This window comes from Crocuta crocuta, unplaced genomic scaffold (assembly GCF_008692635.1).
Source record: "Crocuta crocuta isolate KB4526 unplaced genomic scaffold, BGI_CrCroc_1.0 scaffold80, whole genome shotgun sequence".
Taxonomy (NCBI): Eukaryota; Metazoa; Chordata; class Mammalia; order Carnivora; family Hyaenidae; genus Crocuta; species Crocuta crocuta.
This window is the reverse complement of record NW_027527559.1, coordinates 3,212,077-3,231,321: the sequence shown is the minus strand read 5'-3', so window position 1 is coordinate 3,231,321 and position 19,245 is coordinate 3,212,077. Positions and strand designations below refer to the sequence as shown.

The following is a 19,245-nucleotide window of genomic DNA, read 5'->3' as shown; positions in this document are numbered from 1 at the left end:
CCCCCTCCCCTGCTGGTGTGTTTTTGTGTGTGTGTGTGTGTGTGTGTGTGTGTCTCCGCCCCTCTCTCTCTCTCTCTCTCTCTCTCTCTCTCTCTCTCCCTCCCTCAAAAATAAACATTTAAAAAAGAATTAGGGCTTTCAGGAGCTCCTGGCTGGCTCAGTCAATGGGGGAAGCTACTTGATCTAAGGGTTGTGAGTTCAAGCCCCACATTGGGTGTAGAGATTTTTTTTTTTTTAAAGTAGAGCTTTCGTATCAAATAGACATAGATTAAAAATCCAGGGTCTGCCACTTAATAACTGTGGTACTTAACCTCTTTTTTCATCTATAAAATAGGAATGATATAAGAATTATGTGAGGGGTGTCTGGGTGGCTCAGTCGGTTGAGTGTCCGACTTCAGCTCAGGTCATGATCCCACAGTTCATGGATTTGAGCCCCGCGTTGGGCTCTGTGCTGACAGGTTTGGAGCCTGGACTGGAGCTTGCTTCAGGTTCTCTATCTCCATCTCTCTGCCCCTCCCCTGTTTGTGTCTCTCTCCCTTGCCTCTCTCTCTCAAAAATATTTTTAAAAATAAAATAAAATAAATTATGTGAGATAATGCACTTAAAGTGTTTAGCCCGATGCCTGGTACTTAGTAAGCTTTCAGTAATAGTAATGACTAACCACTAATTACTATTATTCTACATTAAGAGAGAAAGGAGATGTAGAAGTTGAATTTATTGTAAATCCCGATGAGAATGAATTAGGGAAGCTGCTGACACACTGTTCCAGACACAGACATCTCGTCTGTAGGAGACGGGAGGCATGCAGCCAGTCTGTGCATTCTTCTACACTAACAGAACACCTGAAAGGACTCTTAGTTGAAGAAGAAAATAAAATTAACTCCGTGAAAATGACCAAACACACAACTGAGGAGCCTCTATATAGTAGCTCTTTAGTTCAGTGTTACGCATAACACAAGAGAAGTACTGTCCCCGCGTGGATCTGATCATAACGACCGCTCTTCCGTACCAAGGATTGGAAATTAACCTTTACGGAGTGTCTAGTCTAGTCTGAGTCTTCTTCCTTTCTGGGCCCCTCCGCTCAGCTCTTCTGATCTGTCCCGATCTCCGCTGGCACACTTCTGAGTCGCAAGGCCCTTTCCCCTATTTTCGGAGAGCTCACCCTCACCTCTCCAGAGAGCCTTGGCCTGGGACTTTCCGTCCGGGAGGCGGCACTTTGGCGGCGCTGCCTGTCCTGCTGGGCTCGGCGGGCGCGTAGCCCTTGGATCCGGGAAGAGGCGCTGGATTTCTGCCAGCCGCCTCTGTGCTTCGCTCTGCTGGTCTTGGTCGCTCCGTGGCGACAAGAAGGTCTTAACTTGGTTGCTCTCTGGCTGAAAAAAATAAATCAGTAAGTGACCAGCTTTAGCCTGAACTGCACACGGCCCCCCGCCGTGTCGCCCGCCTCACTGAGGACACTAACTGCCTCCCGCACAGGTCTGGCTCCTTGGCCCCCCCCGCACACCTGCCCTCTGAAGGCTGTGCGTGTGAGCGCTCGGGGATCAGCGCAGATGCTGCCGCCTCCACATTTATCCCCCGAATATCTTCCTCACTGTAACTTTTGAATTGTGCCCCCCAATCCGTTCAGTCACCAGAGCGCTCATGTAAGGAATGCGTGTCATTCCTGAGAGCTTTAGTCACTCTTGTGTTAGGCCAGATCTTTAGGTAGCCACAAACTCAGGCTTCAGTATCACATCATTTCCTTAGAGACAGAGAGAGAGGAACAGAGGGAGGTGGGGAGGGAGGGAGACCGGTCAAGCGGTATGTGTGGCACACCCAGGGAGTAATATACTATGAGCCACTTCTCCGCACCTGTCTTTTACTGTAAGTCGCCTTGGCTTTCATAAACTCATCGTAAGTCATCTGCACATTGGCACCACCACAGAGTTTATTTTAAATGCCTCTTGTATGCTGACCTTGTGGTGAATATTCATTTGAGACTGACTGGGGTAAATCAAATGTGAAGCTCAATCAGGTTTCCTAATTAGGTGTACTTCTTGCTACTAGACTGATTTTGTATGACCCCTATTTCCCTCCTTTACCTGTTTGGTAGTGTTAGTGTTACGTACATTTTTTGCAGCATTCCTTCATCTGGACTTCCTCATGTGTACGTATTTTCTTTTCCCACTTTGTTTCTTGGTTACAGGTTTTTGTCTTTTATTTTTCGTACTGTGTCTATATTTTACTGTTAGCTATTTTACATTCTTCTAAAAAGCAAGTGGGGTATAAACAACTCAATAAAATAAATGTGTGTTATGGTTTATATTCGTCACCTTGTTCGTATTTACCGCAGTTAGCAACTTAATCAGCTGTCTGTAATAATCGATGGTATCAGAAAATCCCCCACATCAGACCCTGTCGTGCTGTTTTCTGAAGGAGGTAGCAAAGTCTCCAGAGAGCAAGAGTCCGTGTAGATGGGTGATGTGTAAGGTGAGATTATTAGGGGACAGCAGGAAAAAGCGGTGGTTACAATGGTCCATTTACCTGAACAGTTCAGAATGGAGTAATGGAGGCGGGCAGGGGTGGTAAGGAAAGTGGTGATCCAGACAGTGCAGGGGGAGAGCTTACGAATGAGGGTTGGCTGCCAGATCGAAGCAAAGGCTATGGACCTTATAGGATGGAGTAGCGCTAAAACAATTACTAAAGATATAAACTAGAAGAAAGGCAAAAGGGGAAGAGGAGAAGACTTAGATTTATTCCTTTAACTGAGCGTCAGTGGCTTATAGGTGACACGGCAGGAAAATGAGTGCAGGTCTCGCAGATTACTCCTTCTGGTTGTTCAGGATTGGTTGGTAATACAGGCCTGGGATTATTTGTAAGTAAATAAATGGAAACTTTTGAAAACAAAAATTAGAACCTTAAATCATGTTAGATTAAGACAAATTTTATCATTTTCCATAGGTTTTGCTAGTGGAAGACTCAGAAAAATATGAAATATTTAGCCAAGCTGATAGAGAAGAGTTCCTGTTTTGTCTTTTCAAACATCTTTGCCTTGGTGGAGCCCTTTGTCAGTATGAAGATGTGCTTAATCCGTATCTGGAAACAACAAAGCTTATCTATAAAGATCTGGTGAGGTAATGTTGCCAGATTACAGTAGGTAAATCTCTGGTTAACAGAGTGCACTGTTTCACTGTGCTGGGCTTGCCGAGCGTCTCTTGCGTCCTGTTGACACCAACAACCAAACCGTGTGAGAACAGCACCGCCTCGACCCCCTTTTCCGGCCTCTCCCTTCTCCTCCGGGCTGGGATTTGGCTACGTCTCCCTGACTCGGTTCGCACCTTGTTTCCCAGTCTGACAGGTTACCTGCTCCATGCCTGCTTGGTGGCCACCTTATCTGGGATCTCCTATCACGTTCTCCCCAGCTTCCCGTTGTGCTTACCCCAGGTCTCCCGTCATATTTACCCCAGGTCTCCAGTCACACTCACCCCAGGTCTGATGTCACATTTACCTCAGGTTTCCAGTCACACTCACCCCAGATCTGATGTCACATTTACCTCAGGTCTTCTGCCACACTTACCCAGGTCTCCTGTCACACTCAGCCCAGGTCTCCTGTCATGTTTATCCCAGGTCTCTTTTCACATTTCAGGGGAACACAAAATTCCTCAGGTTGACACTTACTCTAGATCTCCTGTCCACTTACCTCAAATCTCCTGTCACACTCACCCCAGCTCTAATGTCACTTTTAGCTCATGTCTCCTGTCACACTTACCCCAGGTTCCTGTCACACTTACCCAGGTCTCTTGTCACATTCACCCCAGGTCTCCTGTCACACTCACCCCAGGTCTCCTGTCACACTCACCCCAGGTCTCCTGTCATGTTTATCCCAGGTCTCTTTTCACATTTCAGGGGAACACAAAATTCCTCACGTTGTGTAAATTTGCTTGACTAATAGGAAAACAAGTACTACCTTTTTTATAAAGAGGTGGAAGAGGGGCGCCTGGGTGGCTCAGTTGGTTAAGTGTCTGACTTTAGCTCAGGTCATGATCTCACAGTTCATGGGTTCAGGCCCCGCATCGGGCTCTGTGCTGACAGCTCAGAGCCTGGAGCCTGTTTCAGATTCTGTATCTCCTTCTCTCTCTGCCCCTCCCCTGTTCATGTTGTCTCTCTCTGTCTCTCAGAAATAAGTAAAACATTCAAACAAAAAAAGAGGTGGAAGAATTTTCATCTAGGCATAAACTTTACATTTTTAAATTAATTCCAAATTCCAGTTTGTTTTAGGTGTTCCACTAGGAGTTCCGTATTTTTCTCTTTGAAGATCCAATTGGTATAAAAACTTTATAAATTATTTATATATACTTCTATTGGGTTGGGCTTTTCAGTGATGAAGTTATTGGATCATGTTTATAGGGGAAATGGGTAAGACCAACGGAAAGCAAAGGGTCCCAGAGTTTAGTCACAAAATTTTACCTTAATAGGAAGACAAGAGAATTGGCTTCTCATAAAACTCTCGATTGTTACTTGCGCTCAGCGTCTCAATTCTTGCTCCTGCTCGGTGTGTCATTCAGCTGTGTGACAACCTACATGATGTAGTTATTTCACTTCATTCTTTTCCTGGTATGTTGGTTTTTTTTTAAAGTTGATTTATTTTGAGAGAGAGAGAGAGATGGAGCGGGCAGGGGCAAAGAGAGAGGAGAGAGAGAATCCCAAGCAGGCTCCTCGCTGTCAGGTCAGAGCCCCACACAAGGCTGGAACCCACACACTTGAGATCATGACCTGAGCCAAAACCAGGAGTCAGATGCTTAACTACCTGAGCCCCCAGCCACCCCTCTGATGTGGTTTTAAAAACAAAAAGTATTTCTTTAATTTGCCTCTGACTTTTGTTGCAAAGTTACTCTGTCAACATATAAAGATTGTTAAAAAATGTTAGAAATTTAGAAAATTTGAGAAAAACATATACATACTTACATCCAGAACATTCTGTCCATATCACGTGTAGCTTGTGAAAACTTGTAAGCCTGCTTCCAGCCGCCTGCGTATGCTCTGTGGTACACCCAGTGACACACTCACGCACACACACACACTGCTGCCATGACAGTGTGTTGTACTTCACTGGTCCTGCGAGCATGTGGAATTCCTCACCACCGTGTGCCGTGCGGGGGGAGATGCTGTGGGAGGTGTTTGAAACAAGTAACTTTAGAGCCTAAACTTTGGAGAAACTGTTTTCCCTGCCTGCCCCTCCCCGGATTCTCGCCTGCCGTTCCCTTCTGCCCTCCCTGGTGCTAAGTAGAAGTATGGCGCCAGGGGTAACGGCTGCTTGTAAGCCGAGTCGCCCAAACTCCCGGCCTCTTACAGAAAGAGTAGAAGTCCCGCCCTCAGCATCGCTGAGGCAGCCGGCAGGTTGATGGTGTGCACAGAACTCTGCCAGGCTCTCAGGAGACTGCAGGAGAGCCCTCAGACAGTCCTTGACCTTAAGGAAATAATGAAAAACTAACATATCAAATAATTGTTTAAAACCTCTGACAAGTAAAAATTGTTATGAAATCAAATCTTCAATTTTTTATAGGCAAATGTTTGCAGCTCCTGATACTATAGTAAATACCCCCAGAAGTTCAGAAGAGGACATTTTTAGGGCGGCTGTGTTAGGGAAGTCTTGATGGAATGGGGTCCCCAAGGGCCAGCAGAGGGACGCGCGGCCTGTTCCCCGACCGGAGGAGACCCGCGAGCCACTAGTCTGCCATTCCAGGCGACACTGGGAAGGAACCAGCCCGATTACAGCATCGCTCTTATTTGAGAGCCATTCAGGATTTCTGCTGATGGCCCGAGCTGAAGCGTGCTTATGCATTTCTTGCTGAGTGGGGAGGAAATCTGAAGTTGTTGTCTTCCCAAAACAACTTCAGAAGAAAATTCTGATTAGAATAAACATTTGCTTACGATGGCGTAAGTGCCAATGCAGAGCAACCGAAGGGTTAACTGATCACAGAGGCCCTTCAGGCCCTGCTGGTTTGCTTATCACTCGCACTGCCTGTGGCTTTCTAACCAGTTGTGCTGATTTGGGTCCGAGGCGGTGTCATTAGGTTAGGGCGACGGTTTGGGCTGGATCGGTCCAGCTCCGAGGAAGGAATGCCCAGGTAGGGGGAGCGCGGGCGGAGCTCCAACAATTGCAGTAACTTTTCGCTCTGAGCCACATACCCGAACGAGTCACTAGCACAATCCAAATTAACCAGCAAGGGTATTGTTTTGTCCTGTTCCTTTACTTGAATTTTGGGTATTTTCATGTTTTTAAGGAAAATATCTGTTATCATTCTGATTGTGCGTGCAGCAGCTGCTTCACATTATCTAAGCTGCCCTTGCAGATAAACATCAGCACTAATCTGCTCCAGAAAGAAGCGAGGCCCTTAAGTCTGTACATGTTGGAGGCACATCGTGGAGCTAGATTTTAGTGGTCTCTGGCTCAAGCAAGAAGGTGAAAACATTCTTAAGATATTTTTTCCCTCATCCATTAGTACAAGTCCTATGAAATGCACTTTTTAAATGTTCTGGAAAATGCCTTCTTTTCAAGGATTATGGTTCTTTTAAATAATATAGGTAGTACTTTAGAACCAGTTCATTAGAGAGTAAATATGACCCATTGTTTCATTACATTTCAAAAATGTCTATGCAGGGGCGCCTGGGTGGCTCAGTCGGTTAAGCGTCTGACTTTGGCTCAGGTCATGATCTCACAGTTTGTGCGTTTGAGCCCTGCGCCGGGCTCTGTGCTGACAGCTCAGAGCCTGGAGTCTGCTTCGGATTCTTTATCTTCCTCTGTCTCTGCCTCTCCCCTGCTCAGGCTGCCCCTCTCTCTCTCTCTCTGTCTCTCTCAGAAATAAATAAAACATTAAAAAAATTTTTTAAATGCCTATGCAGAAATATTCTGTAGTCACTAATGGCAGCCTTTGTCTTTTCTGCTGTGAATATTAAACTCTTGTCACAGTTTTTGGAGAGGTTTTCCAAACTGCGTATCTGTCAAAGATAGGAAATTTTTTTTTTTTTTTTAAATTTTTAATGTTTTATTTATTTCTGGGAGAGAGAGAGACAGCGTGAGCAGGGGGGGGTCAGAGGGAGAGGGAGATACAGAATCTGAAATAGGCTCCCGGCTCTGAGCTGAGCTGTCAGCACAGAGCCCGACGCAGGGCTTGAACCCACGAACCGTGAGATCATGACCTGAGCCGAAGTCGGACGCTTAACCGACTGAGCCACCCAGGCGCCCCAGGAACCAACTGCTACTAATGCTCAAATGGTAGTATCTTTTGTAAGTAGTACATGTATGTGTTAACTGTTAAAATGAAATATCAAATACTAAATTTTCTTTCATTTATTGGATAAGTACAAACTTTTACAAGGGTTGGTCTGTTTTTTTTTTTTTTAACTGGGCTAATTTACATACAGTAAAGTGAACAAATCATAGTGGACCTACAGCTTAGTGAATTTTTATATATTTATAACCACCTCCAGATGAACACCTAAATTCAGGTATAACCATAGGTAGGTATGTTCTGTATTTGGGTTTAGGTGGTTATGTGGGTGTGTGCAGTATAAGTGTTTTGTATGTAGTGGTTATAGTTACCCCTTGGATAAGCGCAGAATTTCAAATACAATCTTTAGTGTTTAAGCAGTATATGTTAAGTGTTAGAGAAAAGATAATGACCACAATCCGTGTTGTAGAAGTATATGGAAATTAATTGTATGATTTCTGCCTTTAAATTTGAATGAAATGTTTCAAAGATAAAAGCTGCCTGAAAAAAAACAACTGCCTAAGAACTTTGAGCCCCGAAATGGCTCAGGTCTGGCCATTCTGGTAGGTGCGCAAGCTCTCTTTTACACACACAGACACACACACACACACACACACACACTTGCTCACAGTCCACCTTCGTTCTCCTCTTCCAGCTCACTCTTCGTGTGTCAGGCACCTAGCGAAGCGAGGAGGGGCTAGCCTCCTTTCAGTGCGACGCACCGTGTCCCCCAGGAGGACAGCCTGTGCTGCGTGTGTCTGCTAGAGCGGCGACAGGGGACGAGCGGGGGAGACGCAGGCAGAGCAACTGGATGGACTGTGTGGCACCTGCAGTCATGTCCCCGAAATACCACTTTTGGTTGGGACGCCTTAAATGTCTTGTCTAACTTCTCTGGCTCTACTGGCTCTACACCTGGTAAAATGGTAGCCACCAGCCTCCCAGGGCTGTGTGATCTTTATCTGACGTAAATTATGTGAAGGTATTTTGCAGACTGTAAAGCATTACGAAGGTGCCGGGTGTAAATCTCCCCCTGTAGCCTGTTCCCTCATCTCTCAGTGGCTTCCGCTCTGTGCTGCCACGGGTCATCTTTTGTGGGGAGAGTGACTGAACGAGAGCTGCTGCAAGGAAAGATTTCATGATTTTAATATGATATAATTTAATAATACATAATTTAACAAATAGTTTTCCCATACCTTATCCCACTCAATCCTCACAGAATCCTAAAAAGAGCCATAGTATGCCTAGTTGACATGTGAGGAAATTGATGTTCAGAAAGGTTAATCTTGCCCCAAATGAACTAGTAAATCAGTGGCCAAGCTGGTGTGTGGGTTTAGATTGCCGAATTCTGTAGTTTAGCGTGATTTCACCTACCTTACAGCTGCCTACACTTTGGTCAGACTTTTATCACTTCCTACTTTTCTGATGGTTTTCTCTGGCTTGGGAAACATTCATCCTCTGAGTCTCGGTCAGACCTCAGATATTCTCACTGTCAAATTCCGTGTTCCGCATCCTGGGGTAAAAATGCAGGTCTGTCCTTTTCAAACCACTTGAGTCGGATGTTGTGTGTTTCTGTATTTTATAGGCATAAGAACACCTGCGTACTAAAAGGGATCTCTCTTCTAAATGTATTATGCCAAACATTCCAAAAAAGGTTGGGGGGTGTGCGCACCTGGGTGGCTCAGTCAGTTAGTTGAGCATCCGACTTTGGCTTGGGTCCTGATCTCACAGCTCATGGGTTCGAACCCCATGTTGGGCTCTCTGCTGACAGCTCAGAGCCTGGAGCCTGCTTCAGATTCTGTGTCTCCCTCTCTCTCTGCCCCTCCCCCACTCATGCTCTGTTTCTTTCTCTCTCTCTCGAAACTGAATAAACGTTAAAAAAAATAATAAAAAATAAATGTATTATGTGAATGCTTGTTACACTTAAAATGTATCCCTTTCCCCCCATTTTAGTGTTCGAAAGAATCCTCAAACCAAGAAAATACAAATTACCTCTTCCATCTTTAAAGTTACGGCATATGTAAGTATTGAGGGGGAATTTGCAAGCATTCAATTTACTTACTGGGTATTAATAAGGTTTACAATGGGAGTTAGCAACTAGTCCAATGTTATGTCTAGGAGAAAAGATGATGGATGATATTTAGTTTTTTGTCAAAAAGAAAAGTTGATAAGGTATGCTTTTATTTGGAGAGCCATACAAACTTCTCCCCCGGCCTCTTTTCTGCTGTCCCTGTCTAATAATAGTACTTACTTAAGAGCGAAACATGTGACTCAGAGGCAACGGAGGAACACCTTCTCTAGTTTGTTGGACCATAGTTTATAGGGCAAATAAGAGGTTATAAATGTCTGTATATTACAGAATCTGATGCTTGAATTCTAGTGTCATATAAAAGATTGTTAGCACATTTGAAGCAGTTTCTAAGTATCTTTACAGAATCGCTTAACAGATGTTATTCAGTGCCTGTTGCGTATCAGCCGCTGTGTTGGGCATTTTGTGTTGATAAACCAAAGAAACATAGTCGTTTCCCTCATAGTATGTAAAGACCACATTCTAATAAGTTTTTTTTTTTTTTTTTTAATGTTTTATTTATTTCTAGGAGAGAGAGAGAGAGAGACAGCGTGAGCAGGGGAGGGTCAGAGAGAGAGGGAGTCACAGACTGAAACAGGCTCCAGGCTCTGAGCTGGCAGTCAGCACAGAGCCTGACGCGGGGCTCGAACCCACGAACCGCGAGATCATGACCTAAGCGAAAGTCGGACGCTTAACCGACTAAGCCACCCAGGCGCCCCTGTAAAGACCACATTCTAAAGGAAAGCAAAGGCAGAAGAAAATTGCAAAATAGAAATATTTGCAATATTAGCATTTTAAAAGCACTTTTTCAAAAGTTACGGTTTCCTTTTAGACTATAAGTTCCTTTAGGTCCAGAATTATATATGTGTGTATAGTACATATGTACTGTTAGCCCAGTAGACTGCGCTGTCAGTACATACTGTAAAATGTCAGCTAATTACGAATTTAATTGTAAAAGGTTTGATGTAGGTTTCATGACATTTTAACAGAAAATATGTAGTAGTTAAAGGTATTATTACTTACATACATGTAGTTGTAGACTAAATAATCTAGGTCTGTCTTTTTCAGGATTCTGTTGGTATGTGCTACCCTTCGACAAAGACTCACGAACAGACATTTTCTTACTTTATTGTGGATCCGATCAGGCGTCATGTTCATGTTTTATACCACTGTTATGGGGTGGGGGAAGTGTCTTAACAGTATTCTTGCAGATTATCGATTTTACTGTTTCTACCACTTTTTTATTTTGATGCCAATGTATAGGAAACATTTCCTTTGCCAGTTACTTTAACTAAAATGTAGAGAAGCTGCAGATGCCTGTCTTTCAATTTACCTAGAGTGGTAGCACAGGGAACGAACTCCATCCTGCCTCCGTCTACACCACTGTAGTTGTGGACAATTTACAGAAAGTTACAAGGAACTAAAAATCCAGTATATATTTGTTGCATTAAGATTCAAGTAAGTCTTCGATTTTCATGTATTTTATTTTAGAAGTTAATTAATTCTAGCTTGAAATTGTCACAGAAAACTGAACATGTCTCTACTGATTATTACCAACTGTTAGCTTTTTAAATTTGAGTTTCACTTAATTGCATTTCTTCAGTGCATAAAGATTTATGTCTCCAGGGATATAAAATGCAAAACAATTCCTTTGCTTCATTTGCCCCACTTAAGATCCTCAATAAAAAAGCTATGTTCTGAAAGTAATCGTGAAGTCTTTTATCACATAATAAATTACATCCGCGGCTGCCCCACAGCTGCCCGAGGACCCCGATGGTGTCGTCGGGGGCGGAGGTGGCGAGAGAGGAAAGAGCCGGCCTCAGGCTCCCTTCTCCGTTCCTCATTCCCTTCCGAGAATGCAGATGTAACTTACGTTTGTTTAAAGGTACGAACGACCAGGTACAGCGAGCCTGCGAGAAATGTTGGCAGTCTGAGGGGACACACGTTTGAAGTATGTGTCTCTGTGTCGTAAGGACAAGGGCGATGACCTTGTATTTGCGTCTGTGGATTTGTCTGAAGAGCAGCCGCCAGTTTGTGCTTGGCACAGTCAGCGTCTCCTGGGCGATTACCGTCTAGACGCGTTCATCACATCCATAGGCACTGTTTAACCCGCGTAGGACACATCACAGTGAGAACGGAGGGCCCTCCCCGGCCTGCCCTGACTGCATAGACCCTACAACCTGGGCACGCTCCCTCCATCACATGCTCGCCAGTCAACGATTCTGTGTATCCGCTCCGTGCGAGGTGGGTTTCCTGGGGGACCCCGTGCTCGTCCGTGAGCCCAGCAGTGAGGGTGCTCCGCCAGAGCGGGTCCCCAGACCGGGCTGCGGCCTGAGTCCGGAGAAGGGGGACATCCCGCGAGCTGGGCCTGGGCGGCGCTCGGTGCTGGCCCGGCGCGGGCGCGAGTCCGGGAGTCCGGAGGCACGGGAGGGGCTGGTCTTCTCTCTGCCGTCCGGGTGGGGGTGCAAAACGCCTTTGCGGAAAGATTGCGCCGTTGTTTGGGGATAATCATTTTAATGATCTATTTTTTTTATTAATTTTTTTTTTAATGTTTTATTTATTTCTAGGAGAGAGAGAGAGAGAGACAGCGTGAGCAGGGAGGGTCAGAGAGAGAGGGAGTCACAGACTGAAACAGGCTCCAGGCTCTGAGCTGGCAGTCAGCACAGAGCCCGACGCGGGGCTCGAACCCACGAACTGCGAGATCATGACCTAAGCGAAAGTCGGACGCTTAACCGACTAAGATTATGCAATCTATCTATTGCATAATATCTATGATTATGCAAATTATCTCCGCGGGGGTATTCCGGCATCGACCTAACCAACGTGGCCTGAGCAGTCGCACTGCCCGGCTCTGAATTGCGCCCGACTCCCGGTGGCCCTTGGAGCTCATTAAAACCTTTCTGTGCCCGAGTTGCCTCATCTGTAAAGTAGGGGAAATGCTAGGACTCCTTTGAAGGTTACTGTGAAAACTGTGTATATATATGGCTTTGAATAGTGTCAAGCCCATAGTTTAAGTGTGAATTTTGGCTCTTTTCATTCTCTATTGAGGAATACGGAAAAATCAGGAGCTAAACTGTCTGCATAATAATGTAAAAAGCTGTCTTCCTTAAGTTCAGAATTGCTTTTTTAAAAATGTTTATTTACGAGAGACAGAGAGAGAGAGAGAGAGCGCGCGAGCGAGCATGGGAGCGCTTGCAGGGAAGGGACAGAGAGAGAGAGGGAGACACAGAATCTAAAGTAGGTTCCAGGGTCTGAGCTGTCAGCATGGAGACCCAGGCAGGGCTTGAACTCACCAGCGGTGAGATCATGACCTGAGCCGAAGTCTGACGCTCAGCACACTGAACCACCCAGGCGTCCCTAGAATTGCTTTTTTACAGATTGTATCATTACTAACTGGACCGGATACTACATAAGACGAGGGAACACTGGTCTTCCCTGCTCTGGGCCCCAGACAGTGTGGAGGACAGAAACTCGGACTCCCAAGAATTTCTTTGGCAGCATTTTGCTCACCTCTCGGGTGCCTGGCTGGCTCAGGTCAGTGCAGTGTGTGACTCTTGATCTCAGGGTCATGAGTTCAAGCCCCACATGGGGCATGGAGCCTACTTAAAATATTTAAAAATTTTAAAAAAGGAATTCTTTGCTCACTTCACCTATTTTTAATAATTTATTTAATGTTTGTCTTAAAAACAGGACCTGTGTCCGTGAGGTTCAGCCTTGAGTCCCCAGTGCCTAGCGTGGTGCCGGACATGTGATGGACACCCAGTGCCTGTCCTGTGACTGAGGGCCAGGAGCTGGCCCTGGGGGTGTGCCTGCAGGTGTGGAGTGAGGGAGGGCAGGGCGGCTGAGTAAGTGCACACAGCTCCTTCAGCTGCCCTCAGTCCCGTGTTCATTCCACACACCGGTAGAGTGTGGGTGTAGCCATCCTGTGTGGAGGCAGACGGGCAGCCGGGGAGCGCGCCCCCGCACAGTGGTCCTGGGAGAACGCGGCCGGCCGAAGCCAGCACTGGAAGAGCGGCTGTCACTGGCTGTGGGTGGAGGATTTGCCCAGGGTGACAAGTGACAACAGAATGATTTTTGGGGACTTCAGAGCATTCTTCTGAAATTCTGAAAGTTACTTAAGGGAAGACCCATGGAATTACAATTTGGACAATTCAAAAGGGGGCTCAGGCTGAAGACCAGAGCACCTGGCACACTGACGTCCCATGAGCAAAAACAATTCACACGTATGAAAACAAACTGGTTTTTGGGGGCGCCTGGCTGGCTCAGTTGGTAGAGCATCCAACTCTTGGTCTCAAGGTCATGAGTTCCAGCCCCACACTGGGTGTAGAGATTACTTAAGTGAAACTTAAACACACACACACACACACACACACACACAGAAACAAAAACACAAGGTGGTTTGGGGGGACATGAGCACAGCTGACTAGTTGGGACTGAGGATCACGTCCAGGAGTTGTGGGTAATAACACAGAGACGGACTGCCGAGGACCTGGTCACTGAGGGCCGTGGGTACCATACTAGAAAATTAAAATCCTCTTTTTTTTTTTTTTAAGATTTTATTATTATTTTTAAAAGTAATTTCTAGCAACATGGGGCTCGAATTCAGGACCCTGAGATCAAGAGTCACATACATGTTTTGCTGATTGAGCCAGCAAGATGCCCCATAAAGTCTTTTAAGTAGGTGACATATAGCAGTCGTTAAAGACTTTTGAGCAGGTTGGTCGCATCATAGACGTGGTATTCTGGAAAGATTAATCTGGCAGTGATGAATTGGGGTGAAGAAAGTCCAAAATCCAAAGATCAAGTAGGAGATTATTATAGTTGTCAAAGCACAGAACTAACCGCTCTGAGTAGCAAGGGAAACCTTTCAGGACGACATGAAGTACATGACAGTGGAATGCTCACCAGAAAAAAACCAAATATGGCCCCAAACAGTTAGCAAGTGGCTGAGTTACGGCGTGTTGTGCATCTGTGGTGGCGGGATGGGGAAGTGGGTCTGTGGTAGGAAGCTGTGGTCAGGAGGGGAAACCCCTGTCCTGCCCGTCACTCCGGTCCCCACCCCAGGCTTGGAAACCAGACTCTGTAGGTTCTTAGAGCTGCCTGGAGGCCTCTCAGTCATCCAGCAAGTATTTGTTAAAAACTAGTGTCATTTATCCTTTAACAAACGTTAATTGATTGCCTACTATGTGCTGGGCGCTTTCTGAGCACTTGCAGATACAGCAATGAACACAACAGACACAATTACTGTTCTCGAGTTTACGTGCCAGCACCTGCAACAGGGATGGGTGCGGTGAGGGATACAAAGAAACTTCTAGTTACTCTCAAGAAGTGTGCCCTTTCGTTAGAGACGTGACACACTCACAAGTTTTCTTTTTTTTCAATCTAATGGGTGTGAAATGGTATTTATTATTTTGATTGCTATGAATTTTTTTTTGAGGTGGAGCATCATTTTATAGATTTCCTTGATCACACATATTGATTGTCGTGGGCGCCCCCAGGGTTGGGAACCACTGCTCTACTCTCTACTTCCGTAGTTTAAAAGAGAGAGAGTAGATGAAAACAGAAGAACAAAGGAAAGAAGAAAAGGCAGGGAAGTACGCTTCCGCTTCCTTTTTACAGTAAAAGCTGCGTTAATTAGCACTTAGAAGCGGCATTCAGCGCCACATTGAGCAGCGTCCACCAGGCGCACCTGGGAGCCTCTGATGCAAGTTTCAGTCTCCTGACTCTGCGTACACGTCAGAGTTCACGGGCACCAGCAGGCCACGCTGCGCTTGAGTAAGGGTGGAACTTACCATTCCTGTTTATCTTTTTTTTTTTTTGGTAAGAGAAAAGACTGATCACTGGGCTGGGCTTTAGCAAACACTAGGACTCTGTGAATTCTGTTTCTTACCTTTTCCATTACTAGAACAGTGCGAGAGAGAAACGGTAAAGTGAAGACCACGTGGACAATATCAATTTTTATTCAACCAAATTCTTGATCAACTGTCAGCCTGTATCTCCTTAACATATCGTAGAATAAAATAGTTATTTTGCTTAGAAGCACTTTGTACATATTCAGTTAGATCTACTGCAAAATTCTGAGGGAGGCTTGAGCAGTCAGAGCCAAGGATAGATGCATCATGAGAGGCCTTCTTAAGAAGGGAACTGAAGGGCACTTTCTTTATTTTTGAAGTTTTAATTAATTTATTTATTTTGAGAAAGAGAATGTGTGGGGAAGGGACAGAGAGAGAGGGTGAGAGAGGGAGAATCCCAAACAGGCTCCACCGCTATCAGCACAGAGCCCGAGGATGGGGCTCAATCTTATAACCGTGAGGTCTTGACCTGAGCTGAAATCAAGAGCTGGATGCTGAACTGACTGAGCCCCCCGGCCACCCCGCCACTATAAGGTTTGAAGCAAATGACTAGTGTACATTTTTACAAATGGAAAGGTCACTGTGGCTGTTGCATGGTAAACAGATGTGAGAGGACATGGGGAAACTGTCAACAGCTAGTGAGAAACGGAGGCGCTTGGAGTGAGGATGGTGTCAGTAACGATGGAGAGTCACGGGCTGAATTGTGTCATCGCCAAAGTCTCAATGCTGAAGTCCCAAACCCCTGTGTTGGAAGGTAGGGTCTTCTGAGAGGTACTTACGGTAAAATGAGGTCGTATTGCTGGGCAATCACCCCACCTGACTGGTGTCCCGATAAGATGAGGACACAGAGACTCCGAGGGAAGGCCGTGTGGAGACGCCAGAAGAAGACAGCCATCCACAAGCTGAGGGGGATCTCAGGACCCTGCTGACTCCTTGGGGATGGATTTCTGGCCTCCAGGACCGTGGGGACATTAATTTCTGTTATCACACCCTGTGACACTTTATTCTGCAAGCCTCATCACTTAGGATCTGGAAGGAAATGGGTATATTCCACATGGAGTTTTGGACCCAGAGCAGTGTTACTGATGGACTGAATTAGGGGTGGGGAATGGGGAGGAGAGAAGTCAAGGATGACTCTCAGGTTCCTGGTTTTAGTACTTTTAGAACAAATCTGCTCAAAATGTTTGACAAGAAACAATCTTAGAAATAAAAGGGCTACATCAATTAAGGTCTTGAAATCTGGAAAGAAAGATGGATTTTTTTTTTCTGAGTTGCCTTATTAACTGCAACTACATGTTTTATTAATTTATGTTTTGGGGCTTTATTTTGTTTTTTAAGTAGGTGCCACAACCAATATGGGGCTTAAACTCATGACCCCGAGATCACGAGTCCAGTGCTCTACCAACTGAGCCAGCCAGATGCCCCAAGAAAGATGGGAATTAAATGAAATGGGATATGCGCGCCCAGCTGGCTCAGTCAGTACATCCTGTGATTCTTGATCTCAGGTTGTGAGTTCAAGCCCCACATTGGGTGTAGAGACTACTTAATAAAATCTTTTTCAAAAAGTTAAAAAAAAAAATAAACAGGATACTGTATGTGCAAGTAAGCGTCAAGCAAATATAAGTCATTGTTGTTGACTTTACCATAGTTGTTGTCAGCGCCTGATACACAATAGGGACCGACTCTAGGTTCATCTGGGAGAGAAAGGGTGGAAATGGCACTTGAAGGAAATGGGTGTAGAATCATAGGAGATTGATGGGAACAAGAAAGGCCGGAAGTAGCCTGGGAGACCAGCCAGGAACTGGCTGTAGGAACTGAGGTGTGAGCTGAGTAGTGTCTGATGTCTCTGGGAAGGTCAGAGGGACTGGAGACATTTAGTAAACACAAACACACAATTACACACATACATTAAACAGCCAGAAAAGAGATGTAACTAAAACACCTGCCGTTTTCTACATGCGCAGCAATCTCACCTAATTTCCTTCCTTTCTACCTTCCTTCCATCCTGTTTATTCATTAAAAAAATCTTTTCTTTTACATTTATTTTTGAAAGACAGAGCACGAATGGGGGAGGACCAGAGAGAGGAGGAGACACAGAATCCGAGCAGGCTCCAGGCTCTGAGTGAGCTGTCAGCACAGAACCCGATGTGGGGCTCGAACCAACGAACCGAACCGTGAGATCATGAACTGACCCCAAGTCAGATGCTCAATCGATTGAGCCACCCAAGCGCCCCGTTTATTCATTTTCGAGAGAGAGAGAGAGTGCAAGTGGGAGAAGGGCAGGGAGGCAGAGGATGTGAAGCAGGCTCTGAGCTGTCAGCACAGAGCCTGATGAGGGGTTCAGACACATGAACCCTGAGATCCTGTCCTGAGCCGAAGTCGGGCACTCAACCGACTGAGCCACCAGGGGAGCCCCTTACTGAATATTCTTAAAACCTTCTTGGGGTCAAAATCCATGGCTAGCACAATGCTTTGTACAAAAACTTAATAAATCTTGTAGATAGGTAATANATCTGTGTGGACCAGGAACTGGAAATTCTTGCTCTGCCACTGAAGAGCAGTATGGCTTTGGGCCATTTACCCCAGTGCTGCCCAACAGAGCTTTCTGAGATAAGGGAAGTGTTCCAGATCTCTGCTGTTTCATCCCAAAGCTACTAGCCATATGTACAGTGTTTCAAGTAAGCACTTGAAACATGGCTAGTGTTACTAAGGAACTGAGTTTTCTCTTTATTATGTGGGTAGGGGCCACCATATTGGACAGTGCAGGTCTCTCAAGACACCAAGCTCTTCTGGGTGAAAGGAGAGAGCTAGGCTAAGCGATCTCTTTGGCTTTTAGTTAAAAAATGCTGTCATTCCAGTTCAACACAGCAAATTCATGCATACATCGTAAGGGTTCAAATTTTAACTTTCAAAAATAAAATATTATTTCTAAAGATTGTTAAGTTATACACTTTCACACCTAGAAAATATGTAAATACTGTCAATATGTAAATGATGTAAAATCAATGTGTAAATAATGGTCTTCACAAATGCTAATCATGTGTAGATGGTGTGGTGTATTGTGTAGCACAGTCACCGTGCTGAGGAACACGGGGTACCTGTGGAGGGCTCAGAAGACAGCAAGGCCATGGTTACGGACTTGATTAAGAAACAAGACGCTGAGTAAAGCTGAAGGAACTGGTATTGTTTAGAAACAAAGACTGAAGGAAGACTAACAATTACAGCCAAGTTTACAGAGGGTTATTAGAGATGGTTCCGGATGTTCTCCATGGATCAGAGCACTAGAAACAGGTTACAGAGGAAGTAAGTTAGATAGCAAGAGGCCTTCAGAGAGTTTGATACATTAAATTCTCAAAAGAAATTTAATGGATTTTAAAACATTGCTTGTGCCACGTATCATGTTGAAGATCCATATATATGGGTAGTCATGGGGCGCCTGGGGGTTCAGTCAAGTGAGCCTCCGATTCAAGATTTTGGCTCAGGTCCTAATCCCAGGGTCACGAGATGGAGCCGTATCAGGGCTGTGGGCGGACAGTGCAGAGCCTGCTTGGGATTCTCTCTCTCTCTCTCTCTCTCTCTCTGTCCCTCCCCTGCTCGGTCTCTCTCTATCCAAATAAATACAAAAACAAAAACAAAAACGCAATGATCACATAATGTGAAAACTATAAACAATCTGGAATCAGTATTTAATGGATCTTTTTAAGTAGGATTTATTGTCAGCTTTCAGGTAACATTTAAGACATCAGTTTTTGAGATCCTTTACAACATAATCTTTTCAATTACCAAATACGTGCTAGGTGTAGATATTTATAGAGTAAATAATAAGATTAAGGGGATCCTTAGCTATAAAACAGTGAAAATATTTACAGAGCATGTTACTTATGATTTATGGAATGCAGACAGACTGTGGAGTGTAACATAAAGTTCTCACACCCAGCACGCCTCAGAACCACGCGCAGGGGCTGTTAAAGCCCAGACTGCTGTCTCTGCCCCTGGAGGTTCTGAGGGGGGCTGCTGCCGCTGGTTCGGGCGCCGCCCCTCGAGCACGGACTGAGAGCGCAGTCTCGTCGGGTTTCTAGAA

The 19,245-nt window shown here is 45.2% G+C and overlaps 1 protein-coding gene across 1 annotated transcript in view; it reads left to right on the top strand.

The window, feature by feature from the left end:
- CFAP300 (cilia and flagella associated protein 300) overlaps positions 1–10,608 on the top strand; it is a 22,062-nt gene extending 11,454 nt beyond the window's left edge. The window contains exons 5-7 of the mRNA XM_077770055.1: positions 2,938–3,110; positions 9,198–9,264; positions 10,381–10,608. Of these exons, the coding sequence (XP_077626181.1) occupies positions 2,938–3,110; positions 9,198–9,264; positions 10,381–10,509 (369 nt within the window). The 3' untranslated portion in view covers positions 10,510–10,608. The remainder of the gene's footprint in view (positions 1–2,937; positions 3,111–9,197; positions 9,265–10,380) is intronic.
- Positions 10,609–19,245: the final 8,637 nt, after the last annotated feature.